Source organism: Pongo abelii, chromosome X (genome assembly GCF_028885655.2).
Source record: "Pongo abelii isolate AG06213 chromosome X, NHGRI_mPonAbe1-v2.0_pri, whole genome shotgun sequence".
Classification (NCBI taxonomy): Eukaryota; Metazoa; Chordata; class Mammalia; order Primates; family Hominidae; genus Pongo; species Pongo abelii.
This window is the reverse complement of record NC_072008.2, coordinates 160,648,751-160,668,863: the sequence shown is the minus strand read 5'-3', so window position 1 is coordinate 160,668,863 and position 20,113 is coordinate 160,648,751. Positions and strand designations below refer to the sequence as shown.

The 20,113-nt window shown below is 45.5% G+C and overlaps 1 protein-coding gene across 2 annotated transcripts in view; it reads left to right on the top strand.

Moving 5' to 3' along the window:
- Positions 1–552: 552 nt before the first annotated feature.
- Positions 553–20,113, top strand: part of MECP2 (methyl-CpG binding protein 2) — a 72,302-nt gene continuing 52,741 nt past the window's right edge. The window contains exons 1-2 of one of the 2 annotated variants that reach the window (XM_063721166.1): positions 582–709; positions 5,976–6,099. In XM_063721166.1, coding sequence (XP_063577236.1) covers positions 6,074–6,099 — 26 coding nt within the window. In that variant the 5' untranslated portion in view covers positions 582–709; positions 5,976–6,073. Of the gene's footprint in view, positions 710–5,975; positions 6,100–20,113 lie in introns of both variants that reach the window. The other variant, XM_054545247.2, reaches the window with a different exon arrangement.

Genomic DNA, 20,113 nt, shown 5'->3' with positions numbered 1-20,113 from the left:
CTCGGATGAAATAATGCATTGAGTAGGCCTCTGAAACCAAGGCCCCTCAGCTGGGGCAACGTCAGGCTCCAGGGTGGGCAACTTTGCTGCTTCTGCTGAAGATGGTGATATTGAGAAAATGCGGGTGCAATGAAACGCTTATTGCAGCGCACTCGGTGCATCTGTGGACAGAGGGTCAATCTCCCCTCAGAGCCGCGCAAACAGGCATCCCAAGCCTAGGCCTTCACTTGCTCCAGCATCCGCAAGGGTCCATTAATCCTTAACATTCAAATTCCGCCCACTAAACCAGCCCCTCCGCGCCCAAGCCGCCTCTTTTCCCCAAACGACGGCCGAAAGCAGCCAATCAACAGCTGGAGGGGTCCGCCCCCTTTTCCCTGGCCGAAATGGACAGGAAATCTCGCCAATTGACGGCATCGCCGCTGAGGACCCCCCCCCCGCCCCCGCCCCCCCGTCCCAGCCCGGCCATCACAGCCAATGACGGGCGGGCTCGCAGCAGCGCCGAGGGCGGGGCGCGGGCGCGCAGGTGCAGCAGCGCGCGGGCCGGCCAAGAGGGCGGGGCGCGACGTCGGCCGTGCGGGGTCCCGGCGTCGGCGGCGCGCGCGCTCCCTCCTCTCGGAGAGAGGGCTGTGGTAAAAGCCGTCCGGAAAATGGCCGCCGCCGCCGCCGCCGCGCCGAGCGGAGGAGGAGGAGGAGGCGAGGAGGAGAGACTGTGAGTGGGACCGCCGTGGCCGCGGGCGGGGACCCTTGCCGGGGGGCGGGGGTCAGGGGCGGGACGTGGCGCGGGAGGGGCCCGCGGGGTCGGACGACACGGCTGGCGGATGGCGTCCCTCCTCTCTACCCTCCCCCTCCCGCCGCCGCCGGTGGCGACTCTCCCCTCGGCCCGTCACCCGTGCTCGCGGGTGACCGTCCTCGGCGCGGCCTCCCTGGAGCCGCCTTCGCCTGACGCCCCTCTTCCTCCCGCCCTCGGCGCGCATCCCGGCCCCCGGCCCCGCGGGCGCCCTGTCGCCGGGGCTTCGCCTGTCGGGGCTGCGCGCGCTCCTGCCCTTCTCGGGGCTTTGGGCCGCGGCGCCGTCGCGCGCCCGCGGCCCCGGCCTCTCCCTGGATCGCGCTCTCCCCTCTCCCTCCCTCGCGCGCCCCCTCTCCCGTTACTCGGCCCCCCCACCGGCGCGCGTGCGCACTTCGCCTCCCGTCGGGAGAGTGCGCCACAAGGGCTCCTGAGCTCTCACCCCCATCTCTGGGCTTTGCCTCCCCCTCCTTCTCGCCCATTCCATGAATTTCTGCCCCCCGCTACCCCCCCGCGAGCGAGTAGGTCCACCGGCTCCTTTCCCCATCTAGCAGGAACAAGTAGGTGGGGATTATTATCCACAAAAGGGACTAGACATTGTGTTCTGGGTCCCACAGCTCATCATAAAGAGGTGGTTATAGTTCCCATCAGGAGCCGTGGGTAGGGGACTGTGCGTCCAGCAGCACCCGAGGCTCTTCGGCGCCTGAGGCTCTAAGGTGCGAGCGTGTCCCCAGGGTGCTCAGAGGTTCTTTGGAGTGCTGTGGCTTCGGAATGTGAGCACCCTCCCATCCTACCCTCCCCTTCGCCGGCGATCTTCCAGTTACATAAGTGGAGTGGGACATAGTAGGTAACGGGCTCTCATCGCCCTGGAGCGCTCGGGATCACCGGTACCAGATGGGGCAAGTTCATCGCGACGCTGTGGCTCCTGTTCATTGTGCCTGAAAGGTTATTCTCTGTTCAGTTTGGTCATCACCGAATCACCCAAACTGAAACTCAGATGACTTTTATATGGCAGTGGCAATGTTTCTGTGGTTTTGCACTAAAGACTTAAGGTCATTATGAAGAGTTTAAAAGGATTGCTCTCGCAGGGGAGACCGTTTATGACATTGCTAAGTATGGACCCCGAGGGGGAAAAAGCTCATTCTGGAATTGCTCTGTGGCGGTTGCTTCTGTTGTGAGTGTATTCGGGTGTGGGTTGGTCCCAGCAGAAATGGGCTCCACCACAAAATTGATATTCCTGACTCATGGTCAGGCAGATGTGTGCTTCTGGTTATTTTTCCAGGAACAGGAATGGGCTCTGTCGAGCCTTTCACACGTTGTGTCTCTGCTGTGCGGGATCAGTACCCGAGACTGTGAGATAACAGGATCGAATTCAGGGGTTGGTTGGTGATCCAGGAACCATACCTACTTGGATGTGATACTGAGTGGCTTAGATGTTGTAGGACTCTCATAAGTTTTAGGCATTTTGTTATACTATAAAAATGAAGCATAATACGGCCTCGGTAGTAACATTGCACTAATAGGTAATTATTACTCTAGAGAATTTTGGGTTCCATGGCTGGAATGTTCATCAGTATCTCAGCAATTTCAGTTAATAACCAGATGAAGCTGACCTCTTGAGTCTTTTGAAATCTGCTGGGTCCCTATAATAAGACAGGGTCTGGATTTTTTAATCTTTTGGGAATTTCCACCAAGGATTTAGGGAAATAGGCTTATTTATGGGCTTTTCAGGATTTCTATTTCAAATCCCAATGAGGAAGTCTAGGAAACACTTGCTTTTATTTTCTTACCTGAATATGTCAGAACCTTAAATCACCCAATCAATCTAGAAGTACTACAGTTGATTAAAGTAAGTCACCACAGGTCACTCATTCGTGGCAGGTCAGCTAGGTGGCTGATCACTGGAATACAGTCATATCCCCAGGCAGACACACGAGCCTCACTTGACGATCACAAAGTTTGTACATCTGAGCTTGAGACGTGACAAGTTGAGGTCTCTGCTTTGTTCTTCATAGTTGGCAGTTTGTCTCCTCGGGTGCCCCTCCGGTTAGCTGTTTATCATACGCCTAGCCCTTTCAACAGTGCAGGCAGCTTCCAGAGTATAGTTTTCTCTGCAAAGTGCCTGGTGGAAGGGTACCTCCTTTTCCATTGTCCTAATGGCTCCATTGGGCTTCCATACCAGCCCTTTCCAGTGTCCTAACAGCTCAAAGAAACCCATCTGTGGCTTTCTTGTTAGCACTGGCCTATCAGACCTTCCTATTGCCTGTTACTAAAATTTTGCCTGGAATGCTTTAAGCTTAGAGTACTGGGTCTTTGTTTTACCCGATTGATAGGAGAGTGTCATGCAGTCAGCCGAACTCCGACTTCTGTGCTGTTTAAATCCTTAGGTAGGTCTGGGGCAAGGCACAAACCACTGTGTATTCAAAGGGTTATGGTGCTTGCATTCTGTGTGTATATGTTTGTAATTTCCAACCAGAGTCGTTTCCCGTGCCTGCCCTGCCTCTGTGCAATCTAGTCTAGTGGGGTAGGGAGGCAAGCTGTGGAGTTTGAAAAAAAAAAAAAAAAACTGGCTAAATGAGTTTAATAGGCTGTTACCCCCTCCAGAACATTCCTCCCATGTGGAGATGGAACGAGAAGTTCATTTCTTTAACCTAAAATAAAGAACAACAGAGATAAAATTGTTAGTTCCTTATTGGAGCCTGGTTTCCACTGCTAATGTACCTGCTTGGGACGCTGCATGATAAATGACGTGTCCTGGAACCTGAAATCTTTTATAAAGGTTAATATCAGCAGAAATCTTTTAATTAGCTAAGAGCAGCTTGTTCTCAAGCTGCCCGAGTTATCTTGGAGGAGGAGAGAATCACAGGAAATGTTTGATATTTCTAGTAACCAGTGTTTTCAGTGCGTGGGGTAAAGCACACTCCTAGACTGGCCAGTCCCAAAGAGTGTGGCAAGACACCTGCTTGTTTTCCCTGCCCTCTGCTACGGTGACATCCTTGCAGACCAGTCTTGCGTGGCTGGCAGACGCAATCTTTTTCTCTTGGGTAGAGCGTTATCATCGCTGCGATGGAAGGACCTTGTCCTCGGTGCCTCCATACCAGCCCTTTCCAGTGAAACTACTGCTGTCCCGGCAAGCCCCTGTGCGTGTGCATCATTCCGGGTAGGACAAGATATGAACAGGTCCCTCTTCTTTGGGCTTAAGTAGAAGTTGTGCTCTTCTGCTTTTACCTGTTCTCTTCTGCCTTTCTCTTGCAAGAAACCTTCTCCTGTCGAAAGCTTGGTTTGCATGCCATTGCTTAAATACTTTGATGGTATGTATGGTATGTGGGATAACTGAGTGGGAGCCAGAATTGGGGGGTGGGCAGGGCATCCCCACCCCCACCCCCACATCAAAGGGGGAATGACCATTTCGTTAGAGAATAAAGCCTGAGTCTTATAACTTCTTCAAGCACATGTATGCTGGGTCTCCTGGCGTGTGACTGTGTCCCCGCTGTGCTGTGTGGCTGTTTTGCAGTTACTGTAGACACTGTAGTCTGGGCTGTCATTATTGCCTCTGAAGTTGAGGCAATAAGGACCAAGCCTTAGTAAGGATGCACTTGTTTTCCTTGCCTAAGAGCTAGGGGTGTTTTATATATATATATTAACTTTCTTTTTTAGACTTCACAAACTGCTCTCATTTTCTGGCTCTTTCTTTCTTTCTTTTTTGAATTGAGACAGTCTCGCTCTGTCACCCATGCTGGAGTGCAGTGGCACGATCTCAGCTCACTGCAACCTCTGCCTCAGCCTTCCAAGTAGCTGGGATTACAGGCAACTGCCACCACGCCCGGCTAATTTTTGTTTTTTGTTTTTTTTGTTTTTTTTTTTAGTCGAGACGGGGTTTCACCATCTTGGCCACGCTGGTCTTGAACTCCTGACCTCGTGATCCACCCGCATCAGCCTCCCAAAGTGCAGGGATTACAGGCGTGAGCCACCGTGCCCAGCCTCTGGCTCTTTTCTTTTTGACATGAAATCTTAAGTTAATTATCTTAAACTTTAAGAACTAGAAGGATTCTTAGTCCAGCACCATCAGTTTACAAACAGAAAAAACTTGTGTCCCTGAGAAGTTGTGACTTTTCCAGGGCCTCCTAGCCAGGATACCAGTTTGGTTTTTATTATATAGCTAGCCAAGTAATACTATTAACTTGACTTCTGGAATTTCAAAGTATTCTATGACTTGACTATTTAAGGGAATTATGAGGCCTCACTGAACCTCAAAAGATAATTTTAGGTACCATCCCGGTAGCTATAGAGCAGCAACAGACCAGTAAAAGACTTGGTTGATATTGCCCTTCTTCTGGGTTTGATTACATGAGTAATTGTGTGAATAGTCTCTAAGTTGTACGCTCTGAGCTTTTGTTTTTAGCTTATAAAAGTGCTACTCTTGGGCTAGCATAGTATCAGAAATTAGCTAATTAATATGGGGCAGTTTAGGCTTTAACTAGGAAATGATGGTTATCTTAATGACAGGAAAGGTACTGACGAAAGTCCTTTTTTGAACATGTGTTCAAAAGAAAAAGGGAAACTATCAAAACTAATAACTGAGTTTGTTCAACATCAAGATTGACTGATCTGAGAGGCTTAAAACTGATTGCCCTGAAATAGACTTGCATGTTTTGGATGATAGCTTTGGGTCTCCCAGAGCACTTGGTTTCCCTTGGTGCTCATTTTTTCTCTCAGGATTAAAGCCCCTTTACGTGATGTTGTTACAGCAGCTCATTGCAACTTCATTCAGCTGCTTGAAAAAGAAGGGAGACTGCCTCTATGTTCCATGTGTTCTTTCAGGGATGGTATTTTGATGTTGCATATTCTCTTGAACATGTATTCTTCCCTGAGAATTTCTGTGTGACGTGGTAGAAGAAATACTTGCCAGAAATCACCACTCATGGTATGCTTTTGTAGCGTCAAAGTGTCCCCTAGAGATGACAAGACTTGTGATAGTGTTGATTCTAACAAGCATGAATCTTTCCTTTATTTTAGCACTGTGTGTTACGTGCCAGTAATTTGCAGCTTATCCTTTGTTTCTAGCTAGGTAAGCTGGGAAATAGCCTAGTACTTTGTCTATGTGTTTATCTTCAAAATGTCCCAAATAGCCCTGGGAAAAAGGTCGTGCAGCTCAATGGGGGCTTTCAACTTACAATTTTCTTTGTTTTAGGCTCCATAAAAATACAGACTCACCAGTTCCTGCTTTGATGTGACATGTGACTCCCCAGAATACACCTTGCTTCTGTAGACCAGCTCCAACAGGATTCCATGGTAGCTGGGATGTTAGGGCTCAGGTAAGTAACCTTCCTTTTTTTTTTTTTAGTATATGTCCTGGTTTGGCCATCTGTTTTTTTTTTTTTAAAAAAAAAAAAAAAGGAAAAGAGGAAAAAAATATACTACTCTTGGACAGTATAAAAGTACCCCAAAGACTAAAGACATAACTGTGCCAAACTGTGCCATATAATAAAAAAAAGTCACTTCCCTGAGCCCTGAAAGGTCAGTGTGTGTAGGGTTACTTGGTCGCCACAGCGTGATCTGGGGGCGGGCGTCAGATTAGAGCCGGAACTGGTGATCTGCAACTTCAGTTCACCTTGAAGCAGGTCAGCTGAGCTGAGAGCGCTTGCACTGAGCCCTTTTGCGCTGCTGCTGTTGCCTTAGCGGTCTTCAGCGTGTGTTTGCTTCGGTTTGGGGTAAATGGCTTAGTGGTCAACATTAGTGAGCAGTGGTAATGCATTTTCAGATATGGGAACTGGTATATGGTTGGTTCCCTAGAAGGACACCCTCCTGAAAGCTGTCTCAGAACACCGGGGGCCATGGCTAATGTCATGTGCTTGCTACACCCCTCCCATGGTAACTAAAGAGAGTACCCAGATATACATCTGGTTCTTGGGACTCTAGAGGAGGATGAGTACTTTGTAAAAAGCTGGGGGCCCAAGTCATTCTAGGTCTGACGCTCAGGTGCTGTATCAGCTGCAGTTTGAACTACTTGGCACCATTGTGTGGACTTTAGTTTTGTAAAAATGAATGGTTCCTTAATTTCTCAACCTTCAGGCTTGACATCTCAAGCTGTTTTTTGTTGTTGTTGTTGTTGTTTTGTTTTGTCTTTTTGATTAGTGGTCACTCCGCAATTGATGTTTTGACATGTGGATTTCAGAACTTTTGTGTGGTAAAGCAGAATGTTCCAATTGAATTTTCCCATTTTTTTTCCCTTAAGCAAAAATGTGAGTTTTCACTTATGCGGCCATTGTGATTCCAACTGAGACTGAGACCCTAAGTCGTTCTTTGTTGTGTCTCTCTAGTGGTTTCTGACACCTCATTGTGAAGCTGTTGTAGACATCCATAAGAAATAGCCTGCATAGGGATTATGTGAGGGCAAGGTTTGGCTGAAGGAGAATAGAAGGTGTGGAAGGAAGCGAAGACCAGAAGAGCATCACACTGCCTCAAGTCCCAAATTTGATTCTGCTCCTGATCCTGTGACTCAAATTGTCATTCTCTTTTACTGCTGTGGGGTGTGCTCTGGGCCTAGCTGACAGGACATTCTTTGTACTCCACGTATTTATGCTGGTGGGAGTTGTATGGCTAGTGCTTTGTGCTTTGTCTCAGAAATTGTGTGGACTAAATGTAATATGGGCAGTGAATGGGTTTCTTCTGGAAGATGTTAGGCCTGGAGGGTGGTTTGGGTTTTTATGAGTCTTTTTCTCAGATTACAGATTACGAATGGATGTTATAAAACAGGCAGTGTTGACACCATACAGTGTCTCCTAAGAAATGTACAGAGAGTTCAACCTGAGGAAGCTAATTGAAAATAAACTTTTAAAAAATATAGAAAGAGGAGATTTAAAAAATATCTTATTACTTACGAATGGGAAAGATGTAGCCATTTGAGCTTCAAAGAACTTTTGAGGGAATTCTCAAAGGACAGTACCTGTCTTTAGTAGATAAATGCTTGATATCTATTTTTCTTCTTTTACTTTTTAAAGAATTACTACAATAATACACGGATTTATAGAAAAATCAAACCACTTAAAAATTTATCAGGTGGCTGGGCAAGGTGGCTCATGCCTGTAATCCCAGCGCTTCGGGAGACCTTGGCGGGTGGATCACCTGAAGTCAGGAGTTCGAGACCAGCCTGGCTAACACGGCGAAACCCCGTCTCTATTAAAAATACAAAAATTAGCTGGCTGTGGTGGCTCGAGCATGTAGTCCCAGCTACTCAGAAGGCTGAGGCAGGAGAATCACTTGAACCTGGGAGGCGGAGGTTGCAGTGAGCCAAGATCACACCACTGCACTCCTGCCTGGGTGACAGAGTGAGACTCTGTCTCAAAAAAAAAAAAAGTATCAGGTAAAAAAATGAAGGCTCCCCGCTTAGTCTCTGCTCCCACTACCCAGAATAACCCCTGTTAATAGCGTAATGTAGATCCTTCTAAGTCTTCTAAGACTAAACTGTGTACTTTTTGTGTTGTAATTAACAGGAGAGTTTTTGTTTTGTTTTTTCCTTTTTGAGATGGAGTCTTGCTCTGTCATCCAGGCTGGAGTGCAGTGGCGCAATCTTGGCTCACTGCAACCTCCACCTCCTGGGTTCAAGTGATTCTCCTGCCTCAGCCTCCTGAGTAGCTGGGATTACAGGTGCCCGCCACCACACCCAGCTAATTTTTGTATTTTTAGTAGAGACTGGGTTTCACCATGTTGGCCAGGCTGGTGTCGAGCTCCTGACCTCAGGCGATCCACCTGCCTTGGCCTCCCAAAGTGCTGGGATTACAGGCGTGAGCCACTGCGCCTTGCCTCAGGATGGTGTTATATATACATATTCTGCATTTATCCATCTCATATATTCATCTCTGCCTCATTTCTTTTAAATAGCAGTGTAGTCCAGGGCTGACTTACCATCATGCATTTCGTTGTCTCTCTATTGGACTTCCCAGTGGTTTGTTATTAAAAATGCTACAGGATTGAAATTCCTCATGTGCCAGTCATTTTGAAGAATGGCTGCCTAGACTTGGAATTTCTGGTGGATACCACCACATCACTGTCCAAAATGGCTATCCCAGTTCCCACAATAGTCTGAGAAAGTGCCATTTTCCCATATCGTCCCAGAATTGGATATACATCTTTTAAATTGGTGCTGCTTGGATTATTACTGAGGCTAAACCTCAATAATCATTGTCATAGCTCTTAATATATTAAAGATGTTAACTCTTTGTCATGCAGATATTTTCCTATTTTGTCTTATGTCTTGATTCTTATCTTTCTGATATATAAAATTTGTTATGATTTCTTGTTTTGCTTTCATACTTAGGAAATCCTTTCTTACTTTTTTTTTTTTTTTTTTTGAGACGGAGTCTCACTCTGTCGCCCAGATTGGAGTGCGGTGGCGTGATCTTGGCTCACTGCAAGCTCCGCCTCCCGGGTTCATTCCATTCTCCTGCCTCAGCCTCCCGAGTAGCTGGGACTACAGGTGCCCGCCACCACGCCTGGCTAATTTTTTTGTATTTTTAGTAGAGACAGGGTTTCACCATGTTAGCCAGGCTGGTCTCGATCTCCTTACCTTGTGATCCGCCTGCCTCTGCCTCCCAAAGTGCTGGGATTACAGGCGTGAGCCACCGCGCCCCGCCAGGAAATCCTTTCCTACTCTTAACAACAGATCAGTAGTCATCTATATTTTCTTCCTAAAAAACCTGATGATGTGTTATATTCATACATACGTATTTAATACATACAAAAGGGCCAGATGCGGTAGCTCATGCCTGTAATCCCAGCACTTTGGGAGGCTGAGGCGGGTGGATCACCTGAGGTCAAGAGTTCAAGACCAGCCTGGCCAAGATGGTGACATCCCGTCTCTACTAAAAATACAAAAATTAGCCAGGCGTGGTGGCGGGCGCCTGTAATCTCAGCTACTGGGGTGACTGAGGCAGGAGAATCGCTTGAACCCAGGAGGCAGAAGTTTCGGTGAGCCAAGATCATGCCACTGCACTCCTGCCTGGGCGATAGAGTGAGGCTCTGTCTCAAAAATAAAAAATAAAAATAATAATTTTATAGTTAAGTTGCCCTGTATTTTTCCTGTGATTAAAAAAAAAATACCTGTTTTGTATTTAACTTTGGGGTGGGATAAGGTATAGCCCACTTAGTCAGTTGTGTCTAAGCCACTTGGTGAACCAGTCAATCCAGTCTTCACCTTTAACAAATGCTGATTTCTTCAAGTGAGCAAAATATCTCTTAAACTTTTTCCTATTTTCTCTATAAAGTTGCTTTTTTCTGAATTTTTTCTTTATGAGGCTTGATGGCAGCCCTATCAGCAGACAATCGTTCATTCACCCAACAAATATTTGAGCATCTGCTTCAAGCCAGGGGCAGTGCTAAGCCCTGGAAGTGGTATCTTCTCCTTATCCGGGGGTGGGGCTACAGTGTTCATTCCAGAAGACTCAAGAAAGTAGCAGATCATCACAAAAGTAGGTTTTACATAAATGAGGAGGAATCCACAGCGTTGTGTATATGTGTGTGTGTTTTAAGTTCTGACATAAGTTGGAGCTTTAGGGTAGACTGTGACATAAGAGTAGTTTGTTTTCCAACTCATGTAATTGCGGGCTGCTTTTTGTCTTGAATTATGATAATGGTAACTTTTTTCTGTTGAAACAATTCTGTATTCATCTTAGCTTGGTTGGGATGCAATAAAAGTTTTGTACTGGTAAAAATGATAATTTTCTTCTATGATGATTTTGAAGCTTTTCTGTAACACCTGATAAAAATAAAGAGAGGGGTCAGGCGTGGTGGCTCATGCCTATAGTCCCAGCTACTCGGGAGGATGAGGTGAGAGGATCCCATGAGCCCAGGAGTTTTAGGCTACAGTGAGCCATCATCACACCACTGTACTCCTGTGCTCCAGCCTGGGCAGCCTCGTTCTTTATAGTAAGACACTGTCTCTTTAAAAAAAAAAAAAAAAGAAAAAAGGCTTTTAGTGAATATATTCTTAGGATAGCAAGTGTAATTTTTGTAAATTGCATTATTTGAATCTAATAAATACCCTCAAAGCTGAAATCGAATTCTGATTTTGATTGAAAATATTTTTTACTTAAAGGAAGAGGGATAGAATAAATGACACGATTAAGGAAAAGACTTCTTGTATAAGGCCGGGGTTTTTAAAATGATTTTTTGAATAGTTAGATGGACAATACGGAATTAAAAAGGTGGTATAAAAAGTTATACGGGGCTAGGCACAGTGGCTCATGCCTGTAATCCCAGTACTTTGGGAGGCCGAGGTGGGTGGATCACCTGAGGTCAGGAGTTCGAGACCAGCCTAGCCAACATGACGAAACGTCATTTCTACTAAAAATACAAAAATTAGCTGGGCGTGGTGGTATGCACGTGTAATCCAGCTACTCAGGAGGCTGAGGCAGAAGAATCGTTTGAACCCAGGAGGCAGAGGTTGCAGTGAGCCAAGATCGTGCCATTGCACTCCAGCCTGTGCGACAGAGCGAGACTCTGTCTCAAAAAAATAATAATAGAAAAAAGTTATATGGGGCTGGGCATGGTGGCTCACGCCTGTAATCCCAACAGTTTGGGAGGCGGAGGCAGGTGGATCACTTGAGGTCAAGGAATTCGAGACTAGCCTGGCCAACATGGTGAAACCCCGTCTCCACTAAAACTACAAAAATTAGCCAGGCGTGGTGGTGCGCACCTGTAGTCCCAGCTACTTGGGAAGCTGAGGTGGGAGAATCGCCTGAACCCAGGAGGCAGAGGTTGCAGTGAGCCAAGATCATGCCATTGCACTCCAGCCTGGATGACAAGAGCGGAACTCCGTCTCAAAAAAAAAAAAAGATTTATATTGTAAAGTCTCTTTGCTACCCTGCCCCAAACATTCATTTCTTTCCCTGGAGGCAGCCACTATTACCAGTTTCTTTAAAAAAAAAAAAAAAAAAAAAAAAAAGTGGCTGGGCACAGTGGCTCACGCCTGTAATCCTAGCACTTTGGGAGGTGGAGGTGGGTGGATCATGAGGTCAAGAGATCGAGACCATGGCCAACATGGTAAAACCCCATCTCTACTAAAAATACAAAAAATTAGCCGGGCACGGTGGCAGGCACCTGTAGTCCCAGCTACTCGGGAGGCTGAGGCAGGAGAATCGCTTGAACCTGGGAGGCAGAGGTTGCAGTGAACTGAGATCGCGCCACTGCACTCCAGCCTGGCGACAGAATGAGACTCCATCTCAAAAAAAAAAGCGTGTGTGTACCCGTGTATTAAATTTTTATTAAAAAATATATATAACAGGCCGGGTGCGGTGGCTCATGCTTGTAATCCCAGCACTTTGGGAGGCCGAGGCAGGTGGATCACGAGGTCAGGAGATCGAGGCCATCCTGGCAAACCCGGTGAAACCCCATCTCTACTAAAAATACAAAAAATTAGCCAGGTGTGGTGGCGGGCGCCTGTAGTCCCAGCTACTCGGAGAGGCTGAGGCAGGAGTTGGCGTGAACCCGGGAGGCGGAGCTTGCAGTGAGCCGAGATCGCGTCACTGCACTTCAGCCTAGGTGACAGAGCAAGACTCCGTCTCAAAAAATCTATCTATCTGTCTGTCTATCTATCTATCTATCTATCTATCTAACAATTTACAGTTTTAATCATCTTTACAGTTCAGTGGCACTGAGTACATTCACATTGTTGTACAGCCATTACTACCATCCATCTCTACAACGTTTCGTCTTGCAAAACTGAAATTAAATACCTGTTAAACACTAACTCCCACTTCTCCCCTTCCCACCCTCTGGCAACTACTATTCTACTCTTTGTCTCTACTGGATGTACTTTTGTGTGTTTAGGTTTGTGTATATATTTTACATGTGTGTATAAATACACAAGGGTATGTGGGCATTGTGTTTTTACACATACTATAAAATATTGTGCACATTTGTTTACTTTAATGTATCCTGTAGATTATTTAGAATCAGTTCATACAGAGCCATATCATTCTTTTTAAGGGTTGGGTTTAAATAGTCTATTATGGATGTACCACAATTTATTTAACCAGTTTTTAAATTTTTTACTTTTTTTTTTTAATTTTTTTTTTTTAGAGACGGGATCCCACTCCATTACCCAGGCTGGAGTCCAACAGCATGATCATAGCTTACTGCAGCCTTGAACTCCGGGGCTCATGTGATCCTCCTACCTCAGGCTCTCTTGTAGCTGGAACTACAGGGATGTGCCACCATGCCTGGCTAAATTTTTTATTTTTATTTTTATTTTTGGTAGACACGGGGTTTCACTGTGTTGCCCAGGCTGGTCTTGAACTCCTTGGGCTTGAGTAATCCTCCTGCCTTGGCCTCCCAAAGTGCTGAGATTACAACCATGAGCCATGGAGCTTGACAAGAGTAGCCTTTTAATTGCAAACCATTAAAGACAAAGTTGCATATGAGTAGATAAGCATACAAATTTATCACTGCAATACTATTTGTAGAGATCACAGAGCTGTTAGGCTAGGAAGAAGTTTTTAGCAGTTAGCACTAGAAAGCAAAACTTTGGAAACTTCCATTTCTTCAAAAGTGACCTCATCTGAGTAGGGCATGTGAGGGAAGGACCTTTTTACTTGACAAGGGTAACTTCAGCCAGGTCTTGTTTGTGAACCTTGAAGAAAGTGGAGCATTTTTATTTTGGGACCATTCTAGGTTGTGGTAGTTCCTTGGTACTCGGGGTTGGAGAATCTCCCTCTGCTGCTGGACCTTCTGCCTCCTTCATGCTGTAATATGCATAAGAGGTGTCCTAGAAGTATTCAGGAACAGGCTGTGGTTGCTTCGTTGTTCTGTGACTGTTGAACTCTTTATATAGGAGTACTTTTTTAAGCTGTACTAATTGAGCATTTATTATGTGTCAGTTACTGTGCTAGCTGCTGGAAACTATCCTACCCTCAGCAGTCTTGTGGTCTTATGGGAGGTACAGACAGGCAAATGGGCTATGACTTTACAAGAGGCTAACTTCTGTGATGGAGAGAAGTTCCAGCCACTAAGGGAGCACATAAAAATCAGAGGAGATCCTACCAAGAATTGGGAGGTAGGTCGGGGAGGAGACTTCTTTGAAAAATGGCATCTAAGACTTGAACAATAAGGAAACATTAGCTAGGTCAAGGACAAAGCATCAGTGGGGAGAGATGCATGAGTCTTTTGGAAGGACCAGCATGTGTAGAGGCTCTGACAGGAGAGAATCTCTCAGGCCCATTCAGAGAGTCCAGTGTGTGAAGACGAGGCATGAACAACCAGCCAGGACATGTGGAGAGGAGCATTTTTCTTTTTTTTCTTTTTTTGAGACGGAGTCTCGCTCTGTCACCCAGGCTGGAGTGCAATGGCACGATCTGGGCTCACTGCAACCCCCACCTCCAGGGTTCAAGCGATTCTCCTGCCTTAGCCTCCCAAGTAGTTGGGATTACAGGTGCCCACCACCATGCCCGGTTAATTTTTGTATTTTTAGTAGAGACGGAGTTTCACCATGTTGGCCTCGAACTCCTGACCTCAGGTGATCCACCCGTCTTGGCCTCTCAAAGTGCTGGGATTACAGGTGAGAGCCCCTGCGCCCGGCCAGGCTCAGCTTTCTTTCCAGGTCCCATCACACTCTTAGATGTTCCCTGGGCCCCAGAAGGCAGCGTGAGGTGCTCCGCCCATCTATGCTGTCCTTTTCCACCCCACCCTATCCACTGGGCCCCTGGGGCTCCCACTCCACTCCAGGTCTCTTCATGGAACCTTCTTTCCCTTCACTTCTGTCCTGGGAGACCTGGGAGACTCATGCGAAGAGGCATCATCTTCTCCAGCACAGTTCATTGTCTAATGCACGAAAGTGCTGGGCTGTGAGAAGGTCAGGAGCTTGCATGGAATGGGAGTCAGCTGTGGTACAAAGTGCGCCGCTGCCTAGTTCTACTGATTTTTGATTTTTTATTTTTACATAAGACTTTGATGGTAAAGGAAACAGTGTGTGAGCAAGCTGACTCCTGTCTTGTCAAGTACCAGGTCCGCTCTGATGAGCCCCTGTGGACAACACTGCTGTAACTCCCCAAGCCTGGGCTCAGGAGGTGGGCCCTAAGCCCTGTTCCCAGCTCTTCCTCCATGCTGTCAGCTCTTCCACCATTCCTGGCGTCATTCTAAGGTCCTGTCTTCCCGTAGTCTTCCCCTGCCCTCTTCCTTCCTGGTCTCTATGCTCAGCTCAAGTAGTAGCTATTTGGGTACTTTTCACCCAGACTTAGGAAATGTTAGCAGTTGGTTGTATTCTTGTCAGCCCTCTTGCTATGGAACTCAAATAGGACAGATTCAGCTGAATTCCCAGCCCTGTGTTTGCACTCTCTGTCTGCCCTGCCTCCCCAAGGTAGCCTGTCCCCTAAAGGTCACCGAGATACTCCCCATGCAAGGTTTTTGTTGTATTACACATGACAACATGGAATAAAGTGTTTTGCAAATTTACTGGATGATATCCTACTATATGGAACATCCTACAACTTACTCTTTTCACTCAGCATTTGACTTTTGAACCTGGTCTGTGTTGCTCCGTGCAGACCAATGTTCATTCGTTTGAGATGTCTGCTTGTACCATAGAAATAGTTTTACAATAGAAGCCTGTCCAGAGCCTTGAGGGAGAAGGGGATTGTAGAGAAACAAGGATTGGCATCTGGTTTATGTTTACATCCTTTAGTCCTGTTAACCGAGAAGAAGATATTTTTATTTCCATGTTTGCAAAAGCTTTCCACAAAAAAAGCATCCATTTTCTAGACTTATTAATAGGGCAGTCCAAAGGTTTTATTTTTAGATTTGAAAGAAAGCAAAGTAGGCTTCTGAGATATGCACATTTCCCTGTGTCCCTGTCTCTTTTGCAACATTCCACATTGCTGCTAAAACTTGAACTTGAGCACTTTCAAGCATGTGCTTACTTTCTATGTATGACTCATTTTTTAAAACATTAAAGCACTTTTGGCCGGGTGTGGTGGCTCATGCCTATATTCCTAGCACTTTAGAAGGCCGAGGCAGGTGGATCACTTGAGGTCAGGAGTTCAAGACCAGCCTAGCCAATATAGTGAAACCCCATCTCTACTAAAAATACAAAAATTAGCCGGGCGTGGTGGCACACACCTGTAATCCCAGCTACTCGGGAGGCTGAGGCAGGAGAATTGCTTGAACCCAGGAGGTGGAGGGTTGCAGTGAGCAGAGATTGAGCCACCGCACTCTAGCCTAGGCGACAGAGCGAGACTGTCTCAAAAAAATAAAAATAAAAAAAGCATTAAAGCACTTTGTTTGGTGGTATGTAAGTTTTGGCATTACTTTGATAAGTTGTATTTTAAGTCTTTCTATACACAGTAACTTATTTTTAAAATACAAGTTCCGTGTGCTTCTGGGTTTTGTGTTTTTTGTAAACAGCAGAAGGTATTAGTCCATATTAAGTACTAATTTGTTCTAATATTTTCAGCTGTTTTCGGAATTACACTTGGCAAAAAAATAGACAAATGTCTGCAGTTGTGACAGTTTGTTTTTTTGTTCTTTTTAACTCCAGAATAAATAATTCTAGTGAGTTTTTTTCTTGGCTCATAAGAACATGGGAATGATTAGAGTCATCATAACACTTAAGTAGTTATAGAAGGTTGAACATCTGTAATCAGTTGTATAAAATTTCCTAGTCATCCTTCCAGGTTGTTTAAGACAAAGAAATACATAGTATTTATTAAGCTCTTATAAATTTTAATTGTAAAACATCATTGTAGAAAACTTTGAAAATGCGTATAGGTACAAAGATAAAAAATTAGGCCAGGCATGCCGTGGCTCACGCCTGTAATCCCAGCACTTTGGGAGGCCAAGGTGGGAGGATCTTTTGAGCCCAGGAGTTCAAGAACAGCCTAAGCAACGTATTGAGACCCTATCTCTACAAAAATATCATAAAACAAAGTAGAATCACTCTGGCAATTCCACTATCCAAAAAAAAAAAAAAAAAAAAAAACTGCTGTTAATATTTGGTATGATCTTTCTAGACCAAGGCCTCCAACTTCGGTTGAGAATTCAGCAGGGTCTGTGACCTTGGATGGGAAAAACATTCGGTCTTTATTTTCACTAATGTCTCTGAAAACCCAGATTTTTAGCCGGGCATGGTGGCTCGTGCCTGTAATCCCAGTGCTTTGGAAGGCCGTGGAGGGCAGATCACTTGAGACCAGGAGTTTGAGACCAGCCTGGGCAACATGGCAAGACCCTGTCTTTTAAAAAAAAAAAAATCCAGCCAGGTGTGGTGGCTCATGCCTGTAATCCCAGCACTTTGAGAGGCTGAGGCAGGCAGATCACCTGAGGTCAGGAGTTTGAGACCAGCCTGACCAACATGGTGAAATCCCGCCTCTACTAAAAATACAAAAATCAGCTGGGCATGGTGGTGGGCACCTGTAATCCCAGCTATTCCGGAGGCTGAGGCAGGAGAATCACTTGAACCCGGAAGGTAGAGGTTGCAGTGAGCCAAGATCACGCCATTGCACTCCAGCCTGGGCGACAGAGCGAGACTCCGTCTCAAAAAAAAAAAAAACTCCACATTTTCTTCAGTGACAATTGTAAGCAACAGACCATGGTAGTATTTCAGCAGTGACTGTCACCAGTAGAGATCAAAGATACTTTCATATCATATTATAGTTGTTACAGATATTTTGAAATATATATGTTCATCACTGCTTCAAACTTAGGGTAATTATTAGAGCCCTCTCTAGATCTGGTTATTTAATGATTTACTGAAGAAGCACATATTATTTGAGCACCAACTCTTGAAATATGTTGTTAATCAATTTCTGTGCATTTTACACATTTCAAAACATTCTTCTGAGGAGGGTTCCAGAAGGCCAAAAGGGTCCATGGCAGAAAAAGGTTAAGAACACCTGTTCTGTACTTTGTACCATGTGGCTACAAGTATAAAAACAGACCTTAAGCCAGGTATGGTGATGCACACCTGTAGTTCCACCTACTTGGGAGGCTGAGGTGGGAAAATCACTTGAGCCCAGGAGTTTGAGGCCAGCCTGGGCAACAGAGCAAGACCCCATCTCTTAAAAACCAGTGAGCACTTGATTAGTCAGTTAGTGGGGGAAAACACAGGTACAGTAAAAGGAGTCAAAATTACACTTAAACTTAGGTCATCTTATTATATCAAACATTTATTAACATGTTTAGTGTTTTGTGTATATTATGCAAAGTGTAATGCAACTAAAACTGTTTAACACTTCTCGATATCACATAAATTTGTTGGTGCATAATAGCCTAAAAGTTATTTTGGCTGTTGGCATTTTATTTTATTACTTATTTATTTATTTTTTTTGAGACAGAGTCTCACTCTGTCGCCAGGGTGGAGTGCAGTGATGCGATCTCAGCTCACTGCAACCTCTGCCTCTCTGGTTCAAGCGATTCTCCTGCCTCAGCCTCCCGAGTAGCTGGGACTACAGGCGCGCGCCACCATACCCAGCTAATTTTTGTATTTTTAGTAGAGATAGGGTTTCGCCATGTTGGCCAGGATGGTCTTCATCTCTTGACCTTGTGATCCACCCACCTCGGCCTCCCAAAGTGCTGAGATTTACAGGCATGAGCCACCGTGCCGGGCCTGCTGTTGGCATTTTAAACATCCTTCTAGAGTCTTTCTTATTTGCCTGTAAGCATGTACACATGTTGTTGTTGTTTTGAGACAAGGTCTGTCACCCAAGCTGGAGTGCAGTGGTGCGATCACAGCTCACTACAGCTTCCACCTCTTGGGTGCAAGTGATCCTCCCACGTAGGTGGGACTACAGGTGTCTGCTACCATGCCCAGCTAATTTTTGTATTTTTTTTGTAGAGACGGAGTTTCGCCATGTTGCCCAGACTGGTCTCAAACTCCTTTGCTCAAACGATCCTTCCGCCTCAGCCTCCCAAAGTGCCGGGATTACAAGTATGCACCTCTGTGCCTGGCCCACATATTGTTTTAGATGAATGAGATCATATATGTACTTTTGTAACTTGCCGCCTTTCCTCAACAAAATGTTGTAAATATCCATAAAAATAGACGTATATCTTCACTTTTCCCTAAAATGAAAATAACTTACTTGCATTTTCTTTCTTTGTTTTTGTTTTTGTTTTGAGACAGGCTCCTGCTCTGTTGCTCAGGCTGGAGTGCAGTGATGTCACAGCTCACTACAGCCTCCACCTCCAGTTTCAAGTATTCCTCCTACCTCAGCCTCCAAGATAGCTAAGACTACAGGCACATGTCACCACGCCTGGCTAATTTTTAAAAATTTTTTTGCAGAAATGGGATTTCACTATGTTGCCCAGGCTGGCCTCAAACTGCTGGCCTCAAGTGATCTTCCTGCCTTGGCCTCCCAAAGTGCTGGGATTACAGTCATGAGCCACTGTGCTCGGCCTGCATTTTCTTATTATGAAAGTAATACATGTTCAATGGACAAAAAATTTTCAGAAAATATGCAAAGATGAAAAGTAAAAATTGTCCATAAATCTGTCATCTACAGATAAAGATAACGTCTGGATAATGTTTTTCTACCATCATTTTTAGTAACCACATAACATTTCGTTGTATGTCTATGCCTTAATTTAATTAAGAGGCATTTCCATTATTTCTGCATTTTCATGACTCTGAATGATGATATGTCTGCCTGCTGATGGCTACAACTCTGTTTCTGCATTTCAAACCTCTCTCTTGAGCTCCAAATTTGATGGCCTCGTCAGCATTTACTTGAGTTGCTCATAAGTATCTCAAATTTAACAAGTCCCAGTCTTGATTTTTTCCCCCTTCAAACCTGTTCCTCATGTTGTCTCTATTTCAGTAAACAATATCAACATCCACCAGTTACTCAGTCCAAAATTCTAGGAGTCATCCTTGATTCTGCTCTTTCTTTTTTTTTTTTGATACGGAGTCTCATTCTCATCACCCAGGCTGGAGTGCAGTGGTGCAATCTTGGCTCACTGCAACCTCCGCCTCCCGGGTTCAAGCAATTCTTCTGCCCCAACCTCTTGAGTAGCTGGGCCTGGCTAATTTTTTGTATTTTTAGTAGAGATGGGGTTTCACCATGTTGGCCAGGCTGGTCCCGAACTCCTGACCTTGTGATCCGCCCACCTCAGCCTCCAAAAGTGCTGGGATTACAGGCGTGAGCCACTGCGCCCGCCCTGATTCTGCTCTTTCTCTCATCATCCCTGATCTGTCAGTAAGTCCTGTTAGGCCAACCGCTTCTCAGCATCTGCACTGCCAGTATGCTAGTCCAAGCCACAAAACACCTCTCAGAGGTACGCAACAGGACTTTGTGGTTTTTTTTGGTTTTTTTTGTTTGTTTGTTTGTTTTAGGTAGAATTATTTTA